At 39.6% G+C, this 24,240-nt stretch overlaps 1 protein-coding gene across 3 annotated transcripts; it reads left to right on the forward strand.

The window, feature by feature from the left end:
* The first annotated feature begins 24 nt into the window (after nt 1–24).
* On the forward strand, nt 25–22,499 carry ttc7b (tetratricopeptide repeat domain 7B). 3 transcript variants are annotated; one of them, XM_078796114.1, is made up of 23 exons: nt 25–373; nt 1,373–1,527; nt 1,637–1,712; nt 2,638–2,730; nt 3,416–3,579; nt 4,202–4,323; nt 4,603–4,681; nt 5,620–5,795; nt 5,952–6,015; nt 6,115–6,252; nt 6,687–6,875; nt 7,700–7,817; nt 7,898–7,955; nt 8,808–8,880; nt 9,007–9,167; nt 9,234–9,350; nt 9,493–9,590; nt 10,052–10,348; nt 12,049–12,099; nt 15,037–15,177; nt 19,662–19,864; nt 20,676–20,749; nt 21,498–22,499. In XM_078796114.1, the coding sequence occupies exons 1-23, from the start codon at nt 253–255 to the stop codon at nt 21,643–21,645; spliced, it is 2,916 nt and encodes a 971-aa protein (XP_078652240.1). In that variant the 5' UTR covers nt 25–252; the 3' UTR covers nt 21,646–22,499. The 3 variants fall into 3 exon arrangements, with proteins under 3 accessions (XP_078652240.1, XP_078652238.1, XP_078652239.1); XM_078796112.1 differs by lacking the exon at nt 10,052–10,348 and having other exon boundaries at nt 28–373; XM_078796113.1 differs by lacking the exons at nt 10,052–10,348; nt 12,049–12,099 and having other exon boundaries at nt 29–373.
* Nucleotides 22,500–24,240: the final 1,741 nt, after the last annotated feature.

Genomic DNA, 24,240 nt, shown 5'->3' on the forward strand with positions numbered 1-24,240 from the left:
GTTCAACACTGCCACCTGTCCAATGGGAGTAAAAATGCTGTTTTGAGCTTCCCTTAATAATGTTAGCTTAACTTGTTCGCATTGACAACCAACGGCGCCTGTACTTTGAAATCCTTGTAGTTGTTGCATTTGCATTACATTGAAAGCAATAACCGGAAGCTTTGCTGCACGTGTACTATAATTTGACTGTGGTACGCTTCATCCAGAGAGAGGCTCTGGTGTTTTTGGTCCTAGCCGACCCCGCTGAGCAATATGACCGCTAAGAAGTCTGGCTCACGACTGGAGACCGAGATAGAGCGGTGTCGTTCGGAGGGACAATGGGATAAAATACCGGAGTTAGTTCGGCAACTCTCGGCTAAACTGATATCAAACGGTAAGATATATTTTATTCTGTCAAATCTTGCAAGGCCTTCCCCCCTGACGGAATCCTCGGTACTTCCTGACTGAGACAACCACCTCTACTTTTTACCCACAGCATTATCATTGAGAGTCTCCAGTCATTCAGGTTTATTGTGACTGACGTAAAAGCAACAAATTACATTAATTGGGCGCCGAATTAAAAACAACCACCCAGTTATTATATCTATATGTTGTGCGTCACTGTAAGAAATTTACACAGTTGCTAAAAAAGCAACACCTACAGACGTGACAGATTTCACAACACAATTTCGCATCTTCGTGACTGCTACATGCTAGCTGTCAAAGTTATCATGGCCGTTTGTTCGTTAAATCCATTGCAAAAAGGAAGACGCATTTGGGGAACCTTTAATGACGTCGGAACAATTAGTTTATTAACTAAATGATGCAAGATGCAAGGCATTTCATTGCATTTTAGTTCTGTGGCTAAACCAATCTATATATCCACACAGTCCCGGTAGTGTGTTCTCTGATTATTTTCCTATCCACAAATGCATCACACGTGCATGCAAATACAGCAATATAGGCATTTACTATTTTTAACTATATTAAAAAAACACAAATGTTAATACACCATTAAAAATGACATAATGTTGATTTCTTGCCATCGTGAAATGTAAGTTTCTGATAAGAGTAGTGAACACTGCATGATGAGTGACTGGGATCAGTTGCAGGATTACTGGTCATTTCAAGATTTGTACCTAGAAACAAATGACCCTGTTTAGGGAGCATGATATATAATTATTTCTGGAATGTTCATAATCACAGTAGGCGCTGTCATGCATCAGTTAATCCTTAAAGTGGACATACTTAGAAATCTGTAATTAATCATTAATTTCAAATCGGTTGTGGCTCCATAATAATAATATTATTATTTTATTATCTTTGCCTCAAGATCAAGTATTGACTTACTGTCGCTTTGTTATTTCCCTAAATATGTATTTCATGTGTTCAGATGACTTAGGGGAGCTGTTGCTGGGGGAATGTAAGCTTCAGACGTACTTGAAGGAGAATCCAATCAAACAGGGTTCCAGCCCTAGAGGCCCACGACCAAAACTTGTAGAGGTCAGGAAGCACCTCACTGCTGCTCTGGACAGGGGAAACCTCAAGGTACACATGCATTATGTGAATGACTATCTGTTTAGATATAACTGTACTGAGTACTGAGCACAATTAATGGATGCTTGGCCTTTTTAAAAGAAAGTTTTCTGCTTTCCAGGCACATTACCTCCAGGAGGCGAGTCTTCTAATGGCCAAGCTCAGCTATGTAGAGGCAGAATACACAGATGCTTTAGGTACCATACATTATCTGACTATAGCCTATATAACGTAATACAAAGTTATAATACAAGTAAACTTTAATCTTGATTTGGAGTGCATGAAAAAGTAGAATGAAAAGCATAGGCCTCTTTGACTGTGTGGTCATTTATTAAAAAATACATTTTATTATCAATAATATCCTCCCGAGATACAGCAATTAATTCTAAACCTTTTACAGCATTTAACAAGGATAAAACCTATTCTCTCTTCCTAGTGCTGCTGAGAGGACATCTTCATTTTTCCAGTGATATTAATAATACGTCTGCTGGTTTGCATTTGAATAGCAAAAGCAAATTTTGTGTATTTACATATTTTGCCTACATTAACTAAAATACACATTGGGTAATAATGAGTGTAAAGGTGATTATATTGTCTAGAGGGCTCAGATCATTTTAAAAACTGCATTTTGAAGGTCTTAAACAGGTTTTCTATGCTATGAATGACGGAAATGTTTGCTATAAAGAACTACTGCATGGATAATCTCAGTCAGATCTGAAACCACTTGACCGCGATAAATGAGGAATTACTGTGCTATTTTTTTCTGGGGCTGTCAAATGATTAATATTTTAATCAGATTAATCACAGATTTAAAAAAAAGAATTATTCATGATTAATCACCATTAGCAACCACGTCTGAAATATGCCCATTTTTACTGTATTTAATGAATAGAAAGACAAATGATGATAAATATTTGTATGTAATAAGAGCTACAAATGAACCGAATATGTCAATCAACAAATGCATCAAGATGCAGAAATCCATTTGAACCACAAAGAAAAACTGCCACTTACATAATCATTAATAAAATGAAAAAAATTAATGTAAGATGCAACTTTTCTATTTCTTGGTCTGAGGAGGTTACATAAAATGTGTGAAATAACAATGTTGATTATTTACAGGTCAGTACAACAGGGTGAATCTGGATGACATGCAGCTGGCTGGAGCCCCTGTGTACAGGCTCTCCATGATAGCAGAGGCCTATGCCACTAAAGGTACACACACATACTCTAAAATCGAGCACATTCACACGGTATTCACTTGCTATAGCGCAGCCAATTCTTGCTAAACTCCATTGATGCTTTTTGCCACATGGTGGCAGTACAATATCACCACTGGTGCATACACTTGATTGGCACGTTACAGAAAAAAAACAATCCTAAACAAGACAGGGTTATCTGTTTAAATTTGGCAAATGTACCTTGAGACTTACTGTTCATTTTAATGTAGCAATCATGTTCCATTAGTCGTAACATGTCTAAACATTAGTTGTAAAAGTCACTCCTTATAGTTGGGTGTTAAATGTAGCACAAAACTAATCCACTCAATCCGATCACATCTACTGCGTTCAGCTACATTCCTGTGCATGAATAAACATTCACCTTAACAACGATAACGTCTTGCTGGACATGGACTATTACCCAAGCTGCTTATTTCATGCTGCTACGGTAGAGGGGACATGCCTAGCTCAAGTCCCATGACCCCGATGGAAACAAAGGCTTTAATTTGCATGTGGAGCCTGGATCAGGAGGTAGTGCCGGAGCTTTGTGAGAAATGATTTATATTGGGAGGTGGTAGGTGTAAACGGAATTTTACTACAACGTACACAATATGTCATCTGTGAATTGAGGTAAATTTGTTACCTAAACAACTATTTTTATTGTGTGACCACTTCCTCAGGTTTGTGCCTCGAGAAAGTGCCAACCGTCTCTCCATTGCTGTCCAACCAGAATGCCGGGTCTCCCTCCACCAATAGGGGCAGACCTGAGCGAGAGCAGGAAATCATCACCTGCTATGAAAAATCTGGAGATATTGCTCTGCTCTACCTGCAGGAGGCTGAAAAGGTGTGTGTTGTGGAATGCTGTCCATCTAAAAAGTTTATTAGAATGAAAAAAATCTGCCTCTTCGCAGTCAATTGGCCAATAAATCCTTTCCATGTACCAGGCAATGCAAAACTGAGCAGTATCTTATCATAATCATAATGTAATTGTTGACGAGAAAATGTCGTGTTATTCTTAGGACTGTTAATCGATTAAAATACTTTGCCCACAGTTAACAGTTAGTACACTTGTATGCCAATGTGCCGCAGTGTAAAGGACAATAAAAAAAATACCTGCAATCTGCAGTACCTTCTCCTTGCTGACATTTGAGAGTTGACATAGTCCGTGACAGCAGATACTAATATCTGCCTGGGCTTTGAAGCTAAACGTACCATTCAAAATACCCTTTTCTTTGTCAATTTCTGCTCAATATTTGTTCCCACTTATGGCTCCACATCAATTGCCACAACGCTGCATTTCCTCCAACTAAAGTGTGTCAATTGTGCGTCAAAATAATTATGCCGTTAAAGGAAAGAAAACTTTGACAGCCCTAATTATTCTGTATTATTTTTGCAGACAAATCTACTCATTTACTTTGCATTACGCTAGACTTTGTAACTTGTGTAAAATAACATTTATGTCTTAGGCTTTGTCAGCTGGAATTCAGAACCGCAGCCCAAAGCCTGGCCCAGCTTCCCAGGACCAGGAACTGGGTTACTTCCTGGAGACAGGCCTGCAGAGGGCCCATGTCATCCACTTCAAGAATGGGTATGTTGATATTATTACCGCGGCCCTAATGAGGATAAGTGTATAGAAGATGAATGGATGTTATTACTGTTATTAATTGCACATTATCAAATCAAACCTGACATATACTACATTGTAAACACATTACGCTTTCAATTTTTTTTTAATTTGCAGTCAAACCAATATTTAAACATTTCTCACTTCAGCAGAAAATTAGTTATCTGTTAACCCACGTAAGGATATTCATTGAAAAGGTTTTGACTGAGATTGCATTATGTCTTTTTCACTTGGTTGCTGTAGAAACCTTACGCAAGGTGTCGGACGATTTCGAGAAATTCTTCGAGCTGTTGAAACCAGGACAACACAGAACCTGCGCATGGTAAATTTCCCTGCATAATAGTTATTTATACTGTGCTTTAGTAGTACTTAGTAGTTTGAAAGATGGAATTAGATTACAGTAATTCCTCATTTATTGTGGTTAATTGGTTCCATAATAAATGAATTTCTGCTAAGTAGGATTCTTGTATTGATGAATGAAATATTTTTGTAATTAGAGCATATAAAATCTGTTTATATCCTTCTAAATGCAATTTTTAACACCCCTATAGTTACCTTTACACTCGTATTACCCAATGTAGTCGTCATAATAACATAAAATAAGCCATTTAAGACATAAATAAAAGTCATACTTGTGTGTGTTAAATGTGTTTCCCCAAGGGGAGTTGGGTGGTGGGCGGACAGGAAACTCAGAGTTGAGTTTCAGTTGAGTGGATTACGGCCGCAACAATAGCCCTTATTAGGTATTTTTGTTCTTTCAGCAGTCAAGTCTGGTGCTTGTGTGTCTCACCAGTCATTAGAGGAACATTACAGATGCCTAGTGTAGAGTACTACATATTATTAAAACATGTTTGCGTCTTCCAAATGCCTTGTATTTGTATTTTAGTTTCAGTCAGCCATTTTGTGCTTCAAAATATTGAATTTAGGCAAAATGACGTCACAGTTGTTAATATATATATATATATATATATATATATATATATATATATATATACATATATAAATATGTAACTTTTTTGCTACTAAAATGCCATATTTGAGCATGAAACAGTATGACATAATAATATACTGTAATTTTGAAAAACCAAGACAGTGTGAAGCTGTGAAATTTGAGGCGCAAAATGGCAAGAGATTGCTGTTTAGTGTATTTAGTGTTACTAGAACATTTTACTAAGTAAAAAGAAGCAAATTTAACCAGAAATAAACAGATTGCTGCGTTGGTGCCAAAATATAAGTGTTTGTTTGTGTGTGTGTGTGTAGACCATTGCAAGACAGCTTGCAGAGATCTTGCTCCGAGGGATGTGTGAACAGAGTTACTGGTCGCCTGTGGAAGACCCGCCCACTGTGTCGCCGCTGGACGATCCCACACGGCAAGGACACATCCAAAGCAAGAAGTACAGCTTAAGCCGGCGCCCACGGGTGTACTCTGGAGAGAAGTAAGCAGTAATGTTGTTAATGTCGGGATACAGTGGAAAAATGCCAAGATACCTCAAAGATTATAGTTGCCAATGTTGCTTTTTCTCAAGATGTCCTCATTTTCTCTTCTTTGCTCTCGTCCTTTTGCAATCTCTTTGCATACTTTTCTCCCTCAGTCTGTTTTGCCCTCAGGAGAACACAGAGGAAGCATTATTGCTGCTCCTCATCAGTGAGTCCATGGTAAGTCAGTAGCATCCAGCTCGCCAAAGTAAAAAAATCTCACCATAATCCAGAAGAACTAGTCCTACATTCGGTGTTTTCTGCCTGTGTGTATTCCAGGCTAATCGCGATGCAGTCCTGAGCAGGATCCCTGAACACAATAATGATCGAATCATCAGTTTACAGTCCGCCTCTGTAGTGTATGACCTGCTTACAATAGCACTTGGCAGGAGGGGACAGTATGAGATGCTATCTGAGGTGAGTCATACCTTAGTCTGCAACACGGTCCCTGAATGATAACGTCACAATAACAGGGATTGTGGAAACACGTATACTTACAAGACACTGCTAATAAATGAATGAGAGCCAGTAGAAGAAAATAATTATTACAGAAATTAGGCACAGAGGTCAATTTTCAAATTAGTGTTATTATAATGAGATGTTTATTATGGTAGTTGTAGAAGTGTAGAACTATATTAAATCACACTGAGGAAACACCCTCCATGTGAAGTTTTACATCACTACATCACAATACAAGTGGACTGGTTGCTAGTCAGTCACAAGGCAATTATAATTTAAGCATTGACCAGGAATTCAGCCCACACTAGCCGAATGAAAGTCAGCAATGTGAACGACTACACTATCAATGTCGCCAAAGATATTACTGATGATAACGATATTATTCTCTGTAGTGTTTGGAGCGGGCCATGAAATTTGCCTTTGAGGAGTTCCATTTGTGGTACCAGCTTGCCTTATCTTTAATGGCTGCTGGAAAATCCGCCCGCGCTGTTAAAGTTCTAAAGGAGTGTATTCGTCTAAAGCCGGATGACCCCACCATCCCACTGCTGGCTGTCAAACTGTGTATCGGACCGCTACACTGGGTAACCACTGTCTCACTTACAGTTAAAACCACACTTGAATGCAGACGTATACATAAACTTGTCATGGACAATGAATGTCTTATTGATTTTGGCCCCTTAATGCCATCCATCCATTTTCTATGTTGCTTATCCTCCCTAGGGTTGCAGGGGTATGCTGGAGCCTTCCCTGGCTGACTTTGGGCTAGAGGCAGGGTACAGCCTGCACTGGGCACATATAGACAAGCAACCTTTCACACTCACATTCATACCTATGGACAATTTGGAGTCGCCAATTAACCTACTAACATGCAGGTTTTTGGAATGTGGGAGTACCCAGAGAAAGGTTAAATTAGAGAAATCCACAACAAATTAACACTGTTTTTAAAAAGCATTGAAGATGTACATTAGGGCTGCAATAATTAATAAATTGGCCAATTAATCAACAACTCTTTTGGTATTTGATTTATCATATTCTTATTTAAAAATGTAAATATCCTCTGATCTCAGCCACTGTAATGTGAATATTTTGAAATTTCCTTAGTCATTCATGAAAGCAGAATGATTATCCTTGTGTTTTAGGTATAAGGGATTCACGCACATCAGCTTTGCCTTTGGAAAACACTAATGAATGTTTTTGCCTCTTTTCTGATATGTTGCGGCCCAAACCTAATTATTAAACTAATTGTTCGTGTTTGGATCATATTGATATTAAGAAAGTAATTGTTAGTTCCATATGTACATATTCAAATAAATCATTAAGGGCCCAAAATGAATATGACATTCACACCCGTGATGAGTGAATGTAAACATTTTTATTATATACAATACATGTTTACTCAATCTAGTTGGATGAGGGTGAGTGCTTTGCCAAGATGGTGATTGACATGGGGGAGAAGGCGGCGGAGTTCAGAGCCAAGGGCTACTTGGCCGTTGGACTGGTTTATAGCCTCAAAGCCACTGACGGTAAGTGCGTACGTGTGTGTTCAAGTCTGTGACACATTCTGTATACATAACACACCTTTATTCTCCTGCGCTCTCAATAGCATCACTGCGAAGCACACAAGAAGAATATCAGAGGAAAGCTTTGGGAGCATTTCAGAGGTGCTTGCTTTCTCCTTCTGTTTTCTGCCCACTCACAATTCAAGTAATTCCCACTACGTACAGTACATATATTAGGGGTTTCACAAGATCTTGTGAGATTAAAACGTGACAAGATTTCTCGTTCAGGAAAAAATATCTTGTGGGCACTAGGTCTGGGACGATAACGTATCAATAAATTAACCACACAATAAATGAAAGTCATTCATTCATTTTCTACCGCTTTTCCTCACGAGGGTCGCGGGGGTGCAACCCCTTCAGGCGAGAGGTGGGGTACACAGGGCACATATAGACAAACAACCATTCACATTCACATTCATACCTATGGACAATTTGGAGTCACCAATTAACCCAGCATGTTTTTTGGAATGTGGGAGGAAACCGGAGTACCCGGAGAATGCACGGGGAGAACATGCAAATTCCACACAGAGATGGCAGAGGGTGGAATTGAACCCTGGTCTCCTAGCTGTGCGGTCGCGCGCTAACCACTCGTCCGCCGTGCAGCCCAATAAATTAAAGTGAACGTCATAATTTTGCCGGCCTCAGCACCCAGACTGAGCCCTTTTGTCATTCTTAGAGTCTCTTTATCTTGGTGGGTGGAGGCGGGGCCAGTAGCATCCACACAGAGTGCAGAAGAGCATAACGTAGGAGAAATGATATTAGTAGATTGCAATATATTGTCACATATTTTTGATATTTTTTTCATTGTACTTTTCATCAAAGTCTACTCACTCGTGAAGTGACCCCTAATATACTGTACAAACAATACAATAACTACTATTGTGCTGGTTAAGTCATTGAAACATACCCTAAAAAAAATCTTGATACCAAAATCTACTCTTTTCATTTTGGCAGAGCGCAAAGTCTGTCTCCAACGGACCATTTAGCAGCCTTCTACCTTGCACTGCAGCTCGCTGTGTCCAGACAGGTAATACCACAACAACAGAGCCATACATTTCATGTCAGACACTGAAGCTCTGCAGTGAGAAAGAACATTACTTTACTGAGTTTATGAGGAGAGAAAACCTACATATCTGTCTGTGTGTGTATATAGATTCCCGAGGCGTTGGGCTATGTTCGACAGGCATTACAGCTTCAAGGGGATGACGTTCACTCCCTCCACCTACTGGCTCTGCTGCTTTCAGCACAGAAACACTACCACGATGCTCTCAATATCATCGAGATGGCCCTTTCTGAATATCCTGAGAACTTCAAGTAAGACACACAAACAACAACAGCCCATTTAAACTGCAACCATACACTGGATTGTGCATTCTCTAGCTTGCTGTATACCAAGGTGAAGTTGGAGAGCATGTGCAGAGGACCAGAAGAATCTCTGCTCACCTGTAAACACATGTTGCAGATCTGGAAGAGCTTTTACAACCTTACAAACCCCAGGTATGTACACATGACACATATATGGCCAAAAGAGCCCGCTTGGTAGGTACCCAAGTCAAATAGCAATATTGATTGCCACGTGCATCTCGCTGAGTTGCATCCCTGTTCTGAAAGTGCAGAAATTAATGCATGTATATGACAGTGACTCAGGGCGAGGCAGCAGTCTGTTGGATAGAACTGTAGCAGACCGAAGACAGCTCAACGCCATGACTCTGCCAGACTTCAGTGACCCAGAAACTGGTAGGTTTACACATGACAGCCACCCATATGAATCCAGATATAGTCCTTCTTCTACAGGTGCTATTTGGTGTCTCATTAACAATAACATTTAAGATGTGATTCTTGATTTAATCAATACAATGGATTAAATTTATTATCGATGAATTCAGTGGATGGATTCCAAATTACTTTTCATGTCAAAATATTGTTACTGAATGAATAAATGTTTTTTATGTAGTCATCCAAGCAGAATACAGTTATGCCATATTATTTTTATATCTACAGTCTTATTGTCTAAAGTACAATTTAGGATCCAGCTTCTGTACTTCTGAAAAGTTACTTTATTTCTGCATCTATTCATGAATACCAAACCCAAACATATGTCAGTTTGGTGATTGTCTGCAGATTGACAAGTGCTTCCTGTTCCTTTCCTTTCCCATTTTGCTTCGTTTTGGTCATTTGTTTTCCTGTTTTTGTTTTAGCCTCAGGTTCTTCCTCCTCTCATACTGGGTCTGAACCAATGTCCCCCACGTCCCCCTCAACCATATCCACGCTGTCCTCTCCGCTCTCCTCTCCATCCTCTCCCGTTTTCATTTTTCAGCCTTCTCCTCCCTCCAAACAGTCTTCCTTCTTCTCCCCTCCTCCACCTCCTCCCGCATCATGTCTTCCTCCTCCTCCTCCTCCTCCTACTCCCCTGATGACCACCAAAGCCAGGCCTCCCTCCATTTGCAACCACATCCCCGTTCGCCAACTCTCCTCCAACTCCAACGTGCCACTAGGTTCACTCAGCTTGTAGCATGGTTTGGAGAGTTATGGCCAAAAAGAGTGTGGTTTTTCATGTTGCTCTGGTGCTCTGTTAGTGTGCTATAAGAATATTGGTGTAGGAATTTACAGGTGAACACCCCCCTAAAGCTGATGCAGTTGGTAGTTTATTAGTACTACTTGATTTAATGGCAGTGCCACTTTTTTTCCAAGTACGTCAGCTGTTTTTTTTTTAAATAATCTTTATAAACTCTTTCATAATATCATGACTTTATTAATGTTTTCCCCAACCTTTTGTCTCACAAATTCAGACATTAAAAAACATTTTTTTTATATTTCCACCCTATGCTACTAAAATAACATTTTCCCCATAATATTATGACTTTATGCTTGTAAATGTGCTCCTTTTTGTCTTTGCAGTATTTTTTTACAGTAGTTTTTTTTTCTTATATGTGGACTTTGCTTTTTTCTGGTGTTTTTTTTCTAAATATTTTACCTTGTTTCTTACATTTTTCAACATTATGCCACTACAATAATGTTATTTTTTCCTTATAAAATTACGTCACACTTTTTATTACGAACAACTTTTTTCACTTAATATTTTCACTTTTTTTTTTTAGTTTTCTTGTTAAATTTTTAGCATGTGCCGCAGGCCGATTTAAAACAAACAAACAAACGACTGCAAATGGCCCCAGAACCGCACTGTGGACACCCCTGACATGATGGCTAATGGCTTTGCTGTTTTCCTGCTTATTCAATGTCCCAATAGCCCTCAAATATAGGCTTTTAATCTAATAGACGCCACACCCTAATTAATCGCCGTATTTTTCTTCTCAGGAAAACAAAGCCAGACGGAGCCTCTAGGTGGCTGTAATGAACCTTTATTCCAGGGATAGACAAACTATTTCCAGCAAGGGTTGCTTACAGAAGAACCAAAGGTTTCCAGGGTACACTTTCACATATTTTGTGAATTTAAGATGCTAAAACCAATCCAGTGTATTGTAGGTGAATCGTAGCTTTATTAAAAGGTGACAAAATAAGTTCTCAACGATAATATATAAAGTCCTCCACCTTTGACAGTCCAGCTTTACTATGACATCACCTTGTGTGGCAGTAGATGACGGGCAGACACGGCATCTCAAAAAAACTCAAGTTCACAAAGGGGTTTTAAAGACCAGGTGCCGCCGTGTGCGGCGTGGAACATTCCAGCCCTAAAGCTGCTTAACGTTAAACAATGGATGACCCGAAAAGTTTTGAAAACGAAATAGAACGCAACCCAGGTGGCCACATGCCAGGTTTACCAGGTGTAAATCTATTTTTAGTTATTTAAAACTTGATGTGCTCCAGCGAGATCAGCAAGTGGGTCCTGAAGGTGACTGTGTGTTTAAAGCTGACAAAGCATGCCTAGTGTGTTGAAAAGAACTAACTCAAATCATTTGCACTGGTGGGTGAACCGGACACAGGCTTCAGTTATAACACACTCAATAAGCGTAACGTTTGGTTATAACTAATTCACTGGGTCTTTTATAAAATCATAAATAATTGGTTATAATTAATTTTGGTAGAGTATTACACATCATAAAACTCTGTTACACTTTTCTCTGTTATTTTGCTGTCACAATGATTTGTTTGTATTTGACCTCTTTCTCTGTTCTTCTCTTTCAATCAGTAACAACAGACTTTGTTTTTTTTTTTCTCATCCTTTCATTTTTTTAAGGCGGCCTTCAGGACGCTAACACTCTTGGTTTTTCTTCCATGTTTTCAGTTTGTAAGTAGCCACCTAACCTCCATCCCACTTTCAGTTTTCCATCTATGGTACATTCCTATGTGAATGTACCGTAAAAACTTGTGGTTTTTTTTTTTTAACAACATCTTCAAGATTCTACCAAAGAATGGGTAATAGGTTATAAGTACAGTGGAACCTTGGTTAAAGTCATTAATTCATTCAGAAGGGCTGACTCTAAACCAAAATGGTTGCAAACTGAAACAGTTTCTCACATAAGAAATTAAAGAAATCCAATTAATCCAAAAATGTTCACACAAAAGATGTTTTTTTATAGTTGTTCATGCAGAAAACAATTTGAAATGCGTATTTATTGAAAGGGATAAATTAACATTTTAGGTCACTGAAGATGTCATGCTTGACAAGACAATGTGGCAGTGAAACACCACACAAACGCCATCTTCCTGTTTTGCCATGGGTTACTTCTTGAATTCAATAGTGTTCTTCACTTCAATAACCCATAACGGAGCCAAAGAAAATTGCATTTGCCAGCATTTTGATAAATAAGGTGAGAAACGCTCATATGACAAAACAGGATAATAGTGTCCGTGTGATGTCTCGCTGCCAGGTTTTCAATGAAGGTAAACGTAACCTTAAAAGTTAATTCATCCCTTTCATTCATCATTTATATGCATTTAGAATCGTTTTATGCATGTGAACGTGTTTTTTGCTGACATTTTTCATTTCATAGACTGGCGACAGTGTAGTTAGACTTCCAGTTGCCATTTTGTTAGCCATATACGCTGTTATAAAAATTCACCAAGAACACAGTTGGACACACATTGTGTATTAATAGCACAACAAAAACGCCATATTGTACACTAAGTGGAAAATGTACGCAAAACACAACATTTTGTTAACCAAAACACATGCTAACCGGGGTGGACGCTAACCAAGGTTCCACTTAAGAAGTTAACGATGCTTCTTAAAAAAAAATGCACCAGTTACATTATTGCATGATTTTAACTGCGAGTTTGAATTCATGAAGCGAATAAAGTGGCTAGTGAGCGCACACCATCAGCTTTTACTAGATGGCTGCAGGCAGCTATGCGAAATAGTGCAGATGAAGTTGATGTTGGTTCTACATGTGTTTTTAAAGGAATACCTGATTTTAAAAGAAGTTTCTTTAGCAGAAATACCTAAGTAAAAATTAAGATTCTAACAATTCTGTGTGAAAGGTGATTTTTGAACAAATACACTATATCCATATGTGACCAATTATTTGAAAGAGTCTTCTCTAATACAGTATATTTTGCTTAACTTGCAAGAAATGCATTCTAATGGTGGAAAAACAGCTTCTCTATGTAACAAATGGAAATTAATTTCTTTGTCAGTGTATTCCTTTAATTCAATTAACAGCTTGTGCATGTGTTGTTGTGTCAGCTGTAAACATTTCCATGTGAGACAGTGCCGCACATTAAGTGTTTGGAAATATGAGACTGTTAAGCATTCTGCAGGGTAGAAAATGGCGGCCAGTGGCAAACAAGTGAGAGTAGACAGTGGCAGATTTTTCATCTTGAACTTTGTGTGAATGTACTGTATACAGGCAACTAAAACACACAGACATGTATTATATTTGTGACAAAGGAAAGCACGCAGCATCCATTAAATTCCATCCATTAAAAAACACACTCACACATACAAAAGCACATTTTAATTTAGTGTCTGTGTAAAGCAATATAGTCCTTTTCCAAATGATATTAGCATTCAGAAGGCTTCTGAAAACATAATTATCCATTATGTGAGATGTGAAGAGAATACTCACTTGTCATTCAATTGTGCACTGCAGACAACTAACCAACTCAAAATCAGTGCATAAAAGTCTAAAACCCAACTATTTAAACGCATTAAATTTTTTGAAATATCTGAAAATATCTCACATATTTAGGTCTTAATAATTTGTTAATATCTTTTTTGGACAGTATGGATATAAAATTGGTTGTAGTGTCACTAGCGCTCAGGAGATTAGAACAGTATTCAGGCATTGGGATTGGAACCGTACATTAAATGCTTTAAGCACACTATAAACCTTGCAATCCACCTGCACTCGGTGTTCCCAGAGTCACTCTTTGCTGCCGCCCGCGGTTTTAATGTCCAAGTAGGCGCTGTTGTAATTGTCCATTTGATTAAAGTTACTTAAAATGCATTTATTATGGTCTTAAATGTGATTTGTTGAAACCTGCAGAGACCTTAATAGAAACAACGCCCAAATTAAGCATAAAGGTTATTATAGTGAAACAGACAGTGAAACATATTCATATAAAGCCACAAGCTGCCGAGTAGTCAATATAAACTCTTGCTAGATGTGATTTAACACTTAGTTCAGGCCTTACTCTGTATATTTGACATTTTCTAATACCCGACAATGCCTCAGAGTTCTGAGATTTAAGTTTTAGTAGAATAAACCACATCAAACCCATAGGCTGACGTGCTAAGCACCATGACACCGACGTGTGTTATTATTCATTACATGACTAACAATGTTATACGGAGGTGCAGTTCAGTGAGCCGACTCCTTTTGTGTGCCTGAAGTAACCTCACATGCTCTTAACAAAGGGGCATTTCTTTCACCTACTAATCAGTGTACAGAGTGATTCAGTGTGTCTGCATGGCGGTGCACAGATTAGTTCACTTTAACCTGGTTAATCCAGGCTCATAACACTGTGTGTGTTGCAGTGTGTTGACTGATTAAAGGCTTTTAGTTCAAGAATAGGAAACTGTGTGCCATGGTGAGCAGACAGTCTTGACATTTACGTTTTCTCTTTAAAGTTTGAGTAGGCTGTAGCAGTACAGTTTGGTTGGCATTAAGACAACACCGTGGCACATGGCTGCTTAACCTTACTCATAAGACTATATATTGTTTCCCCGTAGCACTTTGACCACGCCGTGTTAGGTGGTGATTGTTTCCTCGTCTGTCTCCAGGTTCTGTACATGCTACATCAATAGCGGCTAGCCGCGTGGAGCAGGCGCTGTCGGAGGTGGCGTCTTCCCTGCAGAGCAGTGCACCCAAGCATGGACCCCTGCACCCCTGGATGACACTAGCCCAGATTTGGCTGCATGCAGGTATTCCCATTACACTCAATACATCAAAGGGTAATTCAGAAACAACATTTTAAATACTTGGTCTTGTCAGAACTGAATTTGTCTGGAACCATTTGTGGCCCATGGCATGCATCTTATTGTCCTGTGGTTCATTATAGAAATACAATTTAACAGATAAAAAACAGAAAAAAATGGGGGCAAAAAAGAAAGTTGAAAAAAAAAACATTGTTCAGAGTAGTATCTAGGAGTCCATATTAATACATTTGTAGTTATAACATGTTCATGACTTTCTCTTACCATTATTAGAGCTGCGTATCATGAAATAACACTTACCCCACATTGCTAATGCACAGGCCAAGACACAAGAAACGGCCATGGCTGCATAGCATGCTAGCGAGCTAACTAGTTGGCCTCCAATTTATTTAATTATTCTATGGTTTCAACAGAGTGGGGAAGAAAGAAAGTGAGAAGATGCAAACTTTCCACTTCCACACTGAATAGGAGGAGAACTTGTTTTCGCGATCATGTCGGACTAATGGCTAATGTCTTGCACTTCCTTCCTTCCATGGTCTTGATGGTTAATGCCCAATTCTATGTTAACTACATGCAGTATTATAATCAAATGTATTTTTTTTCTGTGCCCACTGAAGGAAACCAGCATTGTATATTTAGAATATAATTGTATTGTATATCACCTTTTTTTAAATCGTACAGGTTATAGGTCTCTAAAAATGAGGCATTAACCATCAAGATAATGGAAGGACGTGCCAAACATTTTCCATTAGTCAATTAGTGTCAGGATTACATAATGACTGCAATTAACCTAATGAGTACTACCAAGTGGTTTCATCCGGTCTGTTTATCAACATGATTAGTCAAAAATTAGGTGCACCACACAAAAGTTTCATTCACTAAAATAAATAAAGGATCTGTCTGTCAATCTTTATGTTGTTCAATCAACCAGTTAAAAATGTATGACAGCATTACTCATTCAAATGAGATCCAATAGAAGAGCTACTATGTCAGGAGCTCAGCGCAAGCCGCACAATGCTTCATAAGAAAAAGAAAGGAGACAGAAATTGAGTTGCTCATTGTTCTGTATAAGTTCCATGAACTAATAATAGAAAATAAATATTAGATAACGAGGGCTGCACGGTTAGCACTCAGGCCTCACAACTAGGAGACCAGAGTTCGATTCCACGCTCGGCCATCTCTGTTCTCCCTGTGCATGCATGGGTTTTCTACGGGTACTCCGGTTCCCTCCCACATTCCAAAAACATGCTAGTGTAGCGCGGGGTGATTTTAGGGCTATCTGACTAAATAAAGAGTCGTTCTTGGGAGTCTGACCTGGTGTAAATGAGACACAGAAACAGGTGCTTTGCAGTGAAATTATATATTGTAAACGAGGGAACAAAATGACAAAAGTAAATTTTCACAAAACAGAGGATTACAAGTGGCTGTTATAACGGTTCAATGAGTTTCTGGGATAACGGGGAGTTGAGGCCTCCACTCTGGAGGAATGGTTCTCGATCCTTTAGTCTAATATCCAGAGTCAAAAAGAAAGACAGTCCTACCCGTTCGCTGCCAAGGCTTCTTTTGCTTGGGGGAGGACCAAAGCCGTCTAAAAAAACCTGACCTGCACCGGCCAGAAACAAACAGGTTTTAACATGTCAACTTCACCATTTACCGATAAATACTCCAAAACATACTTCCAATTCAAGATGGCCATCCTTCATAATCTCAGTAAAAGTTCACTTGTGGCATTCATCCCACTTTACTGTCTAGCAATAAGTTTAGCAGTTGAAATATACACATACACATGTAGCGGCCGGTGAAATGGAAAAGGCTTACCGCAAAGTTGTTTTCTGTAGGTATTGATATCAAAGAGGGTTGTGAGCATGCCGCTTGTTGACCAGCCACAGCAGGAGCCGCTGATTACCTGCACCTGCTGGCCCTTTAGTGCTGCCTTGCAGGACAGACAGCGAATCAGGAGGGGACCTACCGTCAGCTGACCCAGTCATATGACTGCTGCTCATTTGGGTGGTGGCATAACATGGGTTAGACTAGGTTAATTGGCGATATGGTATGAATATGAGTGTGAATGGTTGTTTGTCTATATATGCCCTGTGATTGGCTGGCGACCAGTCCAGGGTGTACCCCGCCTCTCGCCCGAAGACAGCTGGGATAGGCTCCAGCACCCCCGCGACCCTTATAAGGATTGCTTTTTTTTAATGTATTAATTAATACATTGAATTAACTAACTAAATGAACTAAAACAAGCATTCACACTGTGAATGTAGTAGCCTGCATTGGCCACTAGATATCAGTAATTGTTGGGTGAGACATGCACCAGACGTGAAGGCCAGAGTAGACATTTTTTAAAGGTTCTTAATAATAATAACATAATAATCAATTATAACATGTGTTATTGATGGTGCCATAATCCATGACAAGCTCAACTATATATCATATATATCAGGTTTGCAAGTTTGAACCCTGGGTTTTGATTACCACTCAGTGAAATTCAGTTTTCAGTAACTCCACATGTCCCACACATACTGACAATCCATTATTGCCATGAAGTGACCAGAAGGACCAATTCTACATGATCGATGCAATGGTGCCGCCTCCCATGATGTCACATACTATCTTCCACCCGCTACTGTGTGTACAGTGGTTAAGGCAGTGTTTTCAACAATTTGGATTTGAATCCCATTCAAGGACACTTGAGTCCTTCTGCTTATTTCTACATTTTAGATTTATAATCTACAAGAATTACACAAACAGGATGTTTATGTTTTATTTCTCCAGCTGTTGGCTTACACTGCTGGTCATTTCCAGCTCACTGACATAGATACTCTCACGTTAGTTTTTCTCCATTTCTTATAAATATATATAAATAACACAGACAAAACTTCAAACAGCCAATTAAATTGAATTTCTCATTAATTTAGTAAAATTCCAGATGTCGTGGTGCATGTCTCAAAGAGCAGGTACAGTTAGCCTACATTTACCACAATACTAATTGAATAGATCATGTTGGTCTAAGGGCTGCATGGCAGTTAGCATGCAGACCTCACAGCTTGGAGACCAGGGTTCAGTTCCACCCTCGGCCATCTCTCTGTGGAGTTTGCATGTTCTCCCCGTGCATGCGTGGGTTTTCTCCAGGTACTCCGGTTTCCTCCCACATTCCAAAAACATGCTAGGTTAATTAGCGACTCCAAATTGCCCATAGGTATGAATGTGAGTGTGAATGGTTGTTTGTCTATATGTGCCCTTTGATTGGCTGGCGACCAGTCCAGGGTGTACCCCGCCTCTCGCCTGAAGACAGCTGGGATAGGCTCCAGCACCCACGCGACCCTCATGTGGAAAAGCAGTCGAAAATGAATGAATGAATGAATGAATCAATTTAGTAAAATTCCAGATGTCGTGGTGCATGTCTCAATGAGCAGGTACAGTTAACCTACATTTACCACAACACTAATTGAATAGATCATTTTTGTCTAAACCGATCGTCGATTCTCAGATTAAATGGTTCCCTCCAAAACATGTTGGCATCATATACATATGAATTGATTATTTGACCATCAGGTCAGACTAGACATGCACTGTGATGTGGATAAGAATGTGATCTGACGGACAGCTGTGTGTGGACGCCGCGCAGGACGAGGACAAGTAATTATAATAATAATAATAATAATGATACATTTCACTTGTATAGCACTTTTCAAAATACTCAACACACTTTACAGAAGAATGGAGTTGAATAAAGCAAGTAAACAGAGTAGAAGACACACCAAAATACAACATTCGTTCGTTAATACACAGTTAAAACATGAGTAAAAGCGGAGCGTATGAGTATCAAAAGTATCTCTATAGGTATTATAATAACTACTTATACTATAGGTAGTATAAATATCAAATGTATCAAATACAACACTGTAGGCGACATCATTTCCCTTTTTTTGTTGATGTGTTTATATGACAGTATGTCATACGAAACATTTTCCTATTATGCAGATGTTTTTTTCAATTTTATACACAGTTAGCTAGACCAAAAAACAGCACAAGGACTGTGAAGGCATGAAAGAACGTTTTTGGGAGATATGTTGTTGTAGAATGTAATTACTGTTTGAAGAAAGGAACCAAACCATTTAATATGATCAATCACAGCACAGACGGGCTTCAAACTGGTTTCCTGTACCAGTCATTGACTCCATCTGTGTGAAACACAGAGCGGATTAGATTACCTTCATACTGCGGTTGTTTGTGGTAAGATTTCTTGGCTACTTCCTGCTTCGTGGAAGATGATGTAAGATGTTATGAATGGACGGGGTGGGGCCATTCTCAGAACAATCGAGCGGATTAAGGAAATGTGAAAAGGAAAGCTAAATTCCTTAAGCCACACCTGAGACAATGACTTAGCATCGGAGAATCATATTGAAATAAGTGACTTGCAAAATCATCAGAATTGTCTTTTTTTTTCCCGTCTGTGTCTCCGACAGCTGAGGTTTACATCGGCATGTCCAAGCCTGCTGAGGCGTCGGCCTGCACACAAGAAGCCGCCAACCTCTTCCCCACGTCCCACAATGTGCTGTTCATGAGGGGCCAGATAGCAGAGCTCAGGGGCAACGTGGATGAGGCTAAACGCTGGTACGAAGAAGCCCTGTCCATCAACCCGACGCACGTCAAAACCATGCAGAGATTGGTAATACACCCACACACACACACACACACACACATTTTCATCTTGCCTTCCTCCTCCGTTCAAGTGTGTCCTCCTTCTGCCTGAAGAGTCTGCAGGGCCTCATCTAATTAGCCTGAGTCCTGTGAGACAGACTGATTAAACATCTAACATAATTGGGCTTTCTACCGTTAAGGTACAGGAAGTGCCGTTAAAACGTTGCCTCATTCACACGATGATGAAAGAACCGGCGTCTTCACGCTACGCTGACAGCACTGGGAATAAGTGAGACTTCCAAACTTTAGATACTTTGACAGGACTGGGGGAGGTGGAGTCAAACCAGTAACCTTCATACTATTACAACTAGTTTGAAGACACTGCAGAAAGAATTATGCTAGTAGTAGTAGTAGTACATGCTCAACGCTTTACTTTTTTTCCACATTTTCATAGACAGCTTGCTAATATTCATTCATTCATTCATTTTCTACTGCTTTTCCTCACAAGGGTCGCGGGGGTGCTGGAGCCTATCCCAGCTGTCTTCAGGCGAGAAGCTGGTCGCCAGCCAATCACAGGGCACATATAGACAAACAACCATTCACACTCACATTCATACCTATGGACAATTTGGAGTTGCCAATTAACCTAGCATGTTTTTGGAATGTGGGAGGAGTACCCGGAGAAAACCCACGCATGCACGGGGAGAACATGCAAACTCCACACAGAGATGGCCGAGGGTGGGATTGAACCCGGGTCTCCTAGCTGTGAGGTCTGCACACTAACCACACGACCGCCGTGCGTTTGCTAATATTATCTTGTGTAATTCATCTGTCCACAGGGTTTGATTCTCCATCAGCTTCAACGCTATAGTTTGTCAGAAAAAGTACTAAGGGATGCTGTGCAGGTCAACAGGTGGGTGTCTGTGTACTGTGTGTACTATGTGTACTGTGTGTGTATTATGTGTGTGTGCCATACAGAATATCATCTTTCACTGCACATTGATACCTAAGGTGTGGCTCAAATGACTCGTTCCTTTCTATAAACTGCTGGTTATTCTTCTTTTTTGTATTGATTTTGACCATAAATGTATGTGGTTCAGTTTATTAACAAAGTATGTTGACTATGCTGGATTAGTAGCGACATTCCATGATATGCTGCTATGCTTCCCAAACAAAAGTGTGTCATTTCTTGTGCAAATTTTTGGTTCAGGACACAAAAAAAAAAACAACTCAAGCAAGTTCAGGGGAATCTATCCTGCTCATTTCAGGGGCTTTTAGGATGGTATCAGATCCCAGTGGGGCATCCTGATGATGTCTACTACTACTGTTGTGATGGGTCAAGGGTCAGAGTTTGATTCCAGTCCGCCACGGCGCATAAAAACATGCTTCGTTCAACCGGTTATGTGCTCAATGTTATCAGCAAACTGTAAAAAGGAATTTGATATTGGCGAATCAGTAGGTCTCTAGCTCCCCGGAAACCAAAAAATATTTTCTTTGCTGCGTATCTCCAGCTTCGATACACAATTCTTACATCAGTACGGAGCGACAGTCGGCGGTTACTGCAAAGTTCACACAAATGTGCTAAAAATATGACGTTACAAATTCAAAGTATGTCATGGAAATCTTTTCTGGTTATGATTGTGGTCTATGTATTTCCACAGTACGGCTCATGACGTGTGGAACAGTCTCGGCGAGGTGTTGCAGGCTCAAGGGAACGCGGCTGCCGCCACGGAGTGTTTCCTCACCGCTTTGGAGCTGGAGGCCAGCAGCCCCATCCTGCCCTTCACCATCATTCCGAGAGCACTATGAGTACAATAGAAGTACTCCACAATACATACGGACTTACTGCAAACATAAACAGCATGTCTGCATGCCACTTGCACACAAGCTGCACAACACTGGTGCATGTTCAGACACACACACACATGTTTTGTATATGTGTATAGATGTCTGTGTGTGTGATTTTACTTGTGATGCATTTGGAGTTCCAACTTCCTACATGAAGAGTTTACATTGTGTTTCTAGGTAGTTGAAGCACTGAGAGTAAAGTAGTGTACAACAAATGTAGCTAAATCCTGTCGCCAAACTCCTCTAATTGCCAAAATACGCACTCCCTATCTACACAAACACACACTTTCCTGTCCGCAGTTTGAAATTCAAGTGCGTTGAATGCGTATGTACAAGTTCCTGTTATGTAACCACGCGTCCCCCATCTTGTATTATCGGATTGTTCCCTTGTATGTTTTGGTATTCTGGTTCCCGGGTAGACTTGACAAACCGGTTTTAGAAAAAGCAGTCATGATACACAAGAAGTCACCTTGGGCTCATATCGCCACGTTGGTTGTAAAAGCAGTATTTTGTCGCACAGAAGCATATTTGCCAGAAATAGCCTTTTCAATTAAAATGAAACATGATTAAGTTGGAATTGAAAGTAAGGCTAACTAGGCTGCTAATCGGACGACAAACCGACAAAAAATGTGTTACATCTTCAAAGACATCTCCAGTTCAGTTGTTTAATGCTGGTATATTTGATTATGTCATGTACTTACATGGATGTCATCATGCACTGAGATGATGGTGTGTTTTCCTTTATCCTGTAAAATGACTGGACTGAGGATGTTCATAATAAAAGTACATTGTGTTTCTGATAATGTGGTGCTGGTGTGTGTGTGTTATTTATCCATGTTTAGTTTTTGAGCTTTTGTGATTAGTTTATCATGATTGTAATCAGAATACAAGAAAGGGCAAATATTTTAGTTTTTGTTTTATGATACTCCATAAGTTTTCAAATTGGTGGACGTAAGGGGAAAATGCGGGCACCACCATGAGTTTATACCAGGGGTCTCAAACACGCGGCCCACGGGCCAAATGTGGCCCGCAGGACACTAGTTTGAGGCCGCCCCCGCCTTGATATGAAAGTTTAATGTTAGTGCGGCCCGCGCAAGTTTGATATGGATGCTGTATGGTATCATGTACCCAGAAAAAATTATTACGTTTGATTAATGTTCATGTTAAAGGTTAAATAACTGTTAATAGTTATCCTCCCTATCCGTGTGGAAGTGGTAAGTTTTTGGCTATTTAAGTTTAAAGGAAATAACTTGAAGGCTACCGTTTAGGTCGCTAGCTCTCTAGTTTGCGAGTTAGCATGTGTCTCAAGACCCTGCAGTTGCGCAATATGTTGTAAATAAAAAAAAGTGTAAATGTGACTATGGTCATGTTTTGTCATGTCTACAGGGCTCTAATAATGCTTTGTTAATTTTAATATGAAAAAAAATAATTTGTCTACCCACCAACTATGTGTGGTTTCTTAAGTTTTTATTATTTGCCGTTTTGTTATTATTATTTATTACTGATTGATTTTCTTTATTCTTGATTTGTTTATTTATTTTTTAATCTTATTTTGTGCAGAAAAATAAAAATGAAGATATTTGAGAACAGTGGAATGTTTTATCAGAGCTTTTATTGTAGAAAATCGGAACCAAAGCACTGAAAAAGTTTGTATATTTTTCTGTTGTTAATAAATGCGTTTTTTTTTTTTTGGAAAACCTGATGTGACCCAGCCTTGCCCAGACCCTAGCTCCAGTGGCCCCCAGGTAAATTAAGTTTGAGACCCCTGGTTTATACCCATAGCAGCCAATGACAGAGAGGTATTCTTTGCACCATGAGATAGTACATTGTCATGCATGCTACGGAAGGTACAGTTCTTCAAGAAAGTAGTCACTGAGTAACTCTAAGTAAGTTTCTGAGGTCATGTATGTTCACACCTTCAGGGAGCATAAAGAGGAATGCCAGCTAGCAAAACATGACTCCGCCACCACCTTGCTGACATCATAGCCTTGCATTTAAGACTCAGTGCAACTTAAGTTGAATTCACATGTTTTGAGTTTATTCTCTGGGGTTTCCGAGCAAACATAAATGCAACAAATTGTATTTCTGCACCAAGAGTTACAAAGTGAGTTCTTCTGTTTATTGAGACCACACATACACATAACTTTTTTTTTTTCCTAATAAGGAATTGTCATTCCAAGGTTGAGGTGTTGTACGTTGGAGATACATACTGTATATGATGTTGGAATTACACTTCTGTTGATGTGTTCAGGTCAATAACATGCCTCACTTATATAACTACACTTATTTGCCCCCTGTGTGTGTGTGTGTGATGTACTGTATAGATGGATGAAGCAAACACATCCCACACTGTTATTTTTTTGTCCTTGCTCTCACTTCCTTCAAGAAAGCGCTAACTCCGAATGTCTTCTTTGCTGCAAAGGAGTTGTCGAAGTGAAACAAGAGTGCGACGTGTGCCGCCTTTCCACTCTGAGGGATGCGTGTACGACATCGACAGTGATAGAAAGTCATGGGATGGTGAAACGTTGCTATTGCGTTTTAAGATGCACAAAATGC

The sequence above is a fragment of the Doryrhamphus excisus genome, linkage group LG14 (assembly GCF_037039965.1).
Source record: "Doryrhamphus excisus strain RoL-2023G ecotype Guam linkage group LG14, RoL_Dexc_Guam_v1.1, whole genome shotgun sequence".
Classification (NCBI taxonomy): domain Eukaryota; kingdom Metazoa; phylum Chordata; class Actinopteri; order Syngnathiformes; family Syngnathidae; genus Doryrhamphus; species Doryrhamphus excisus.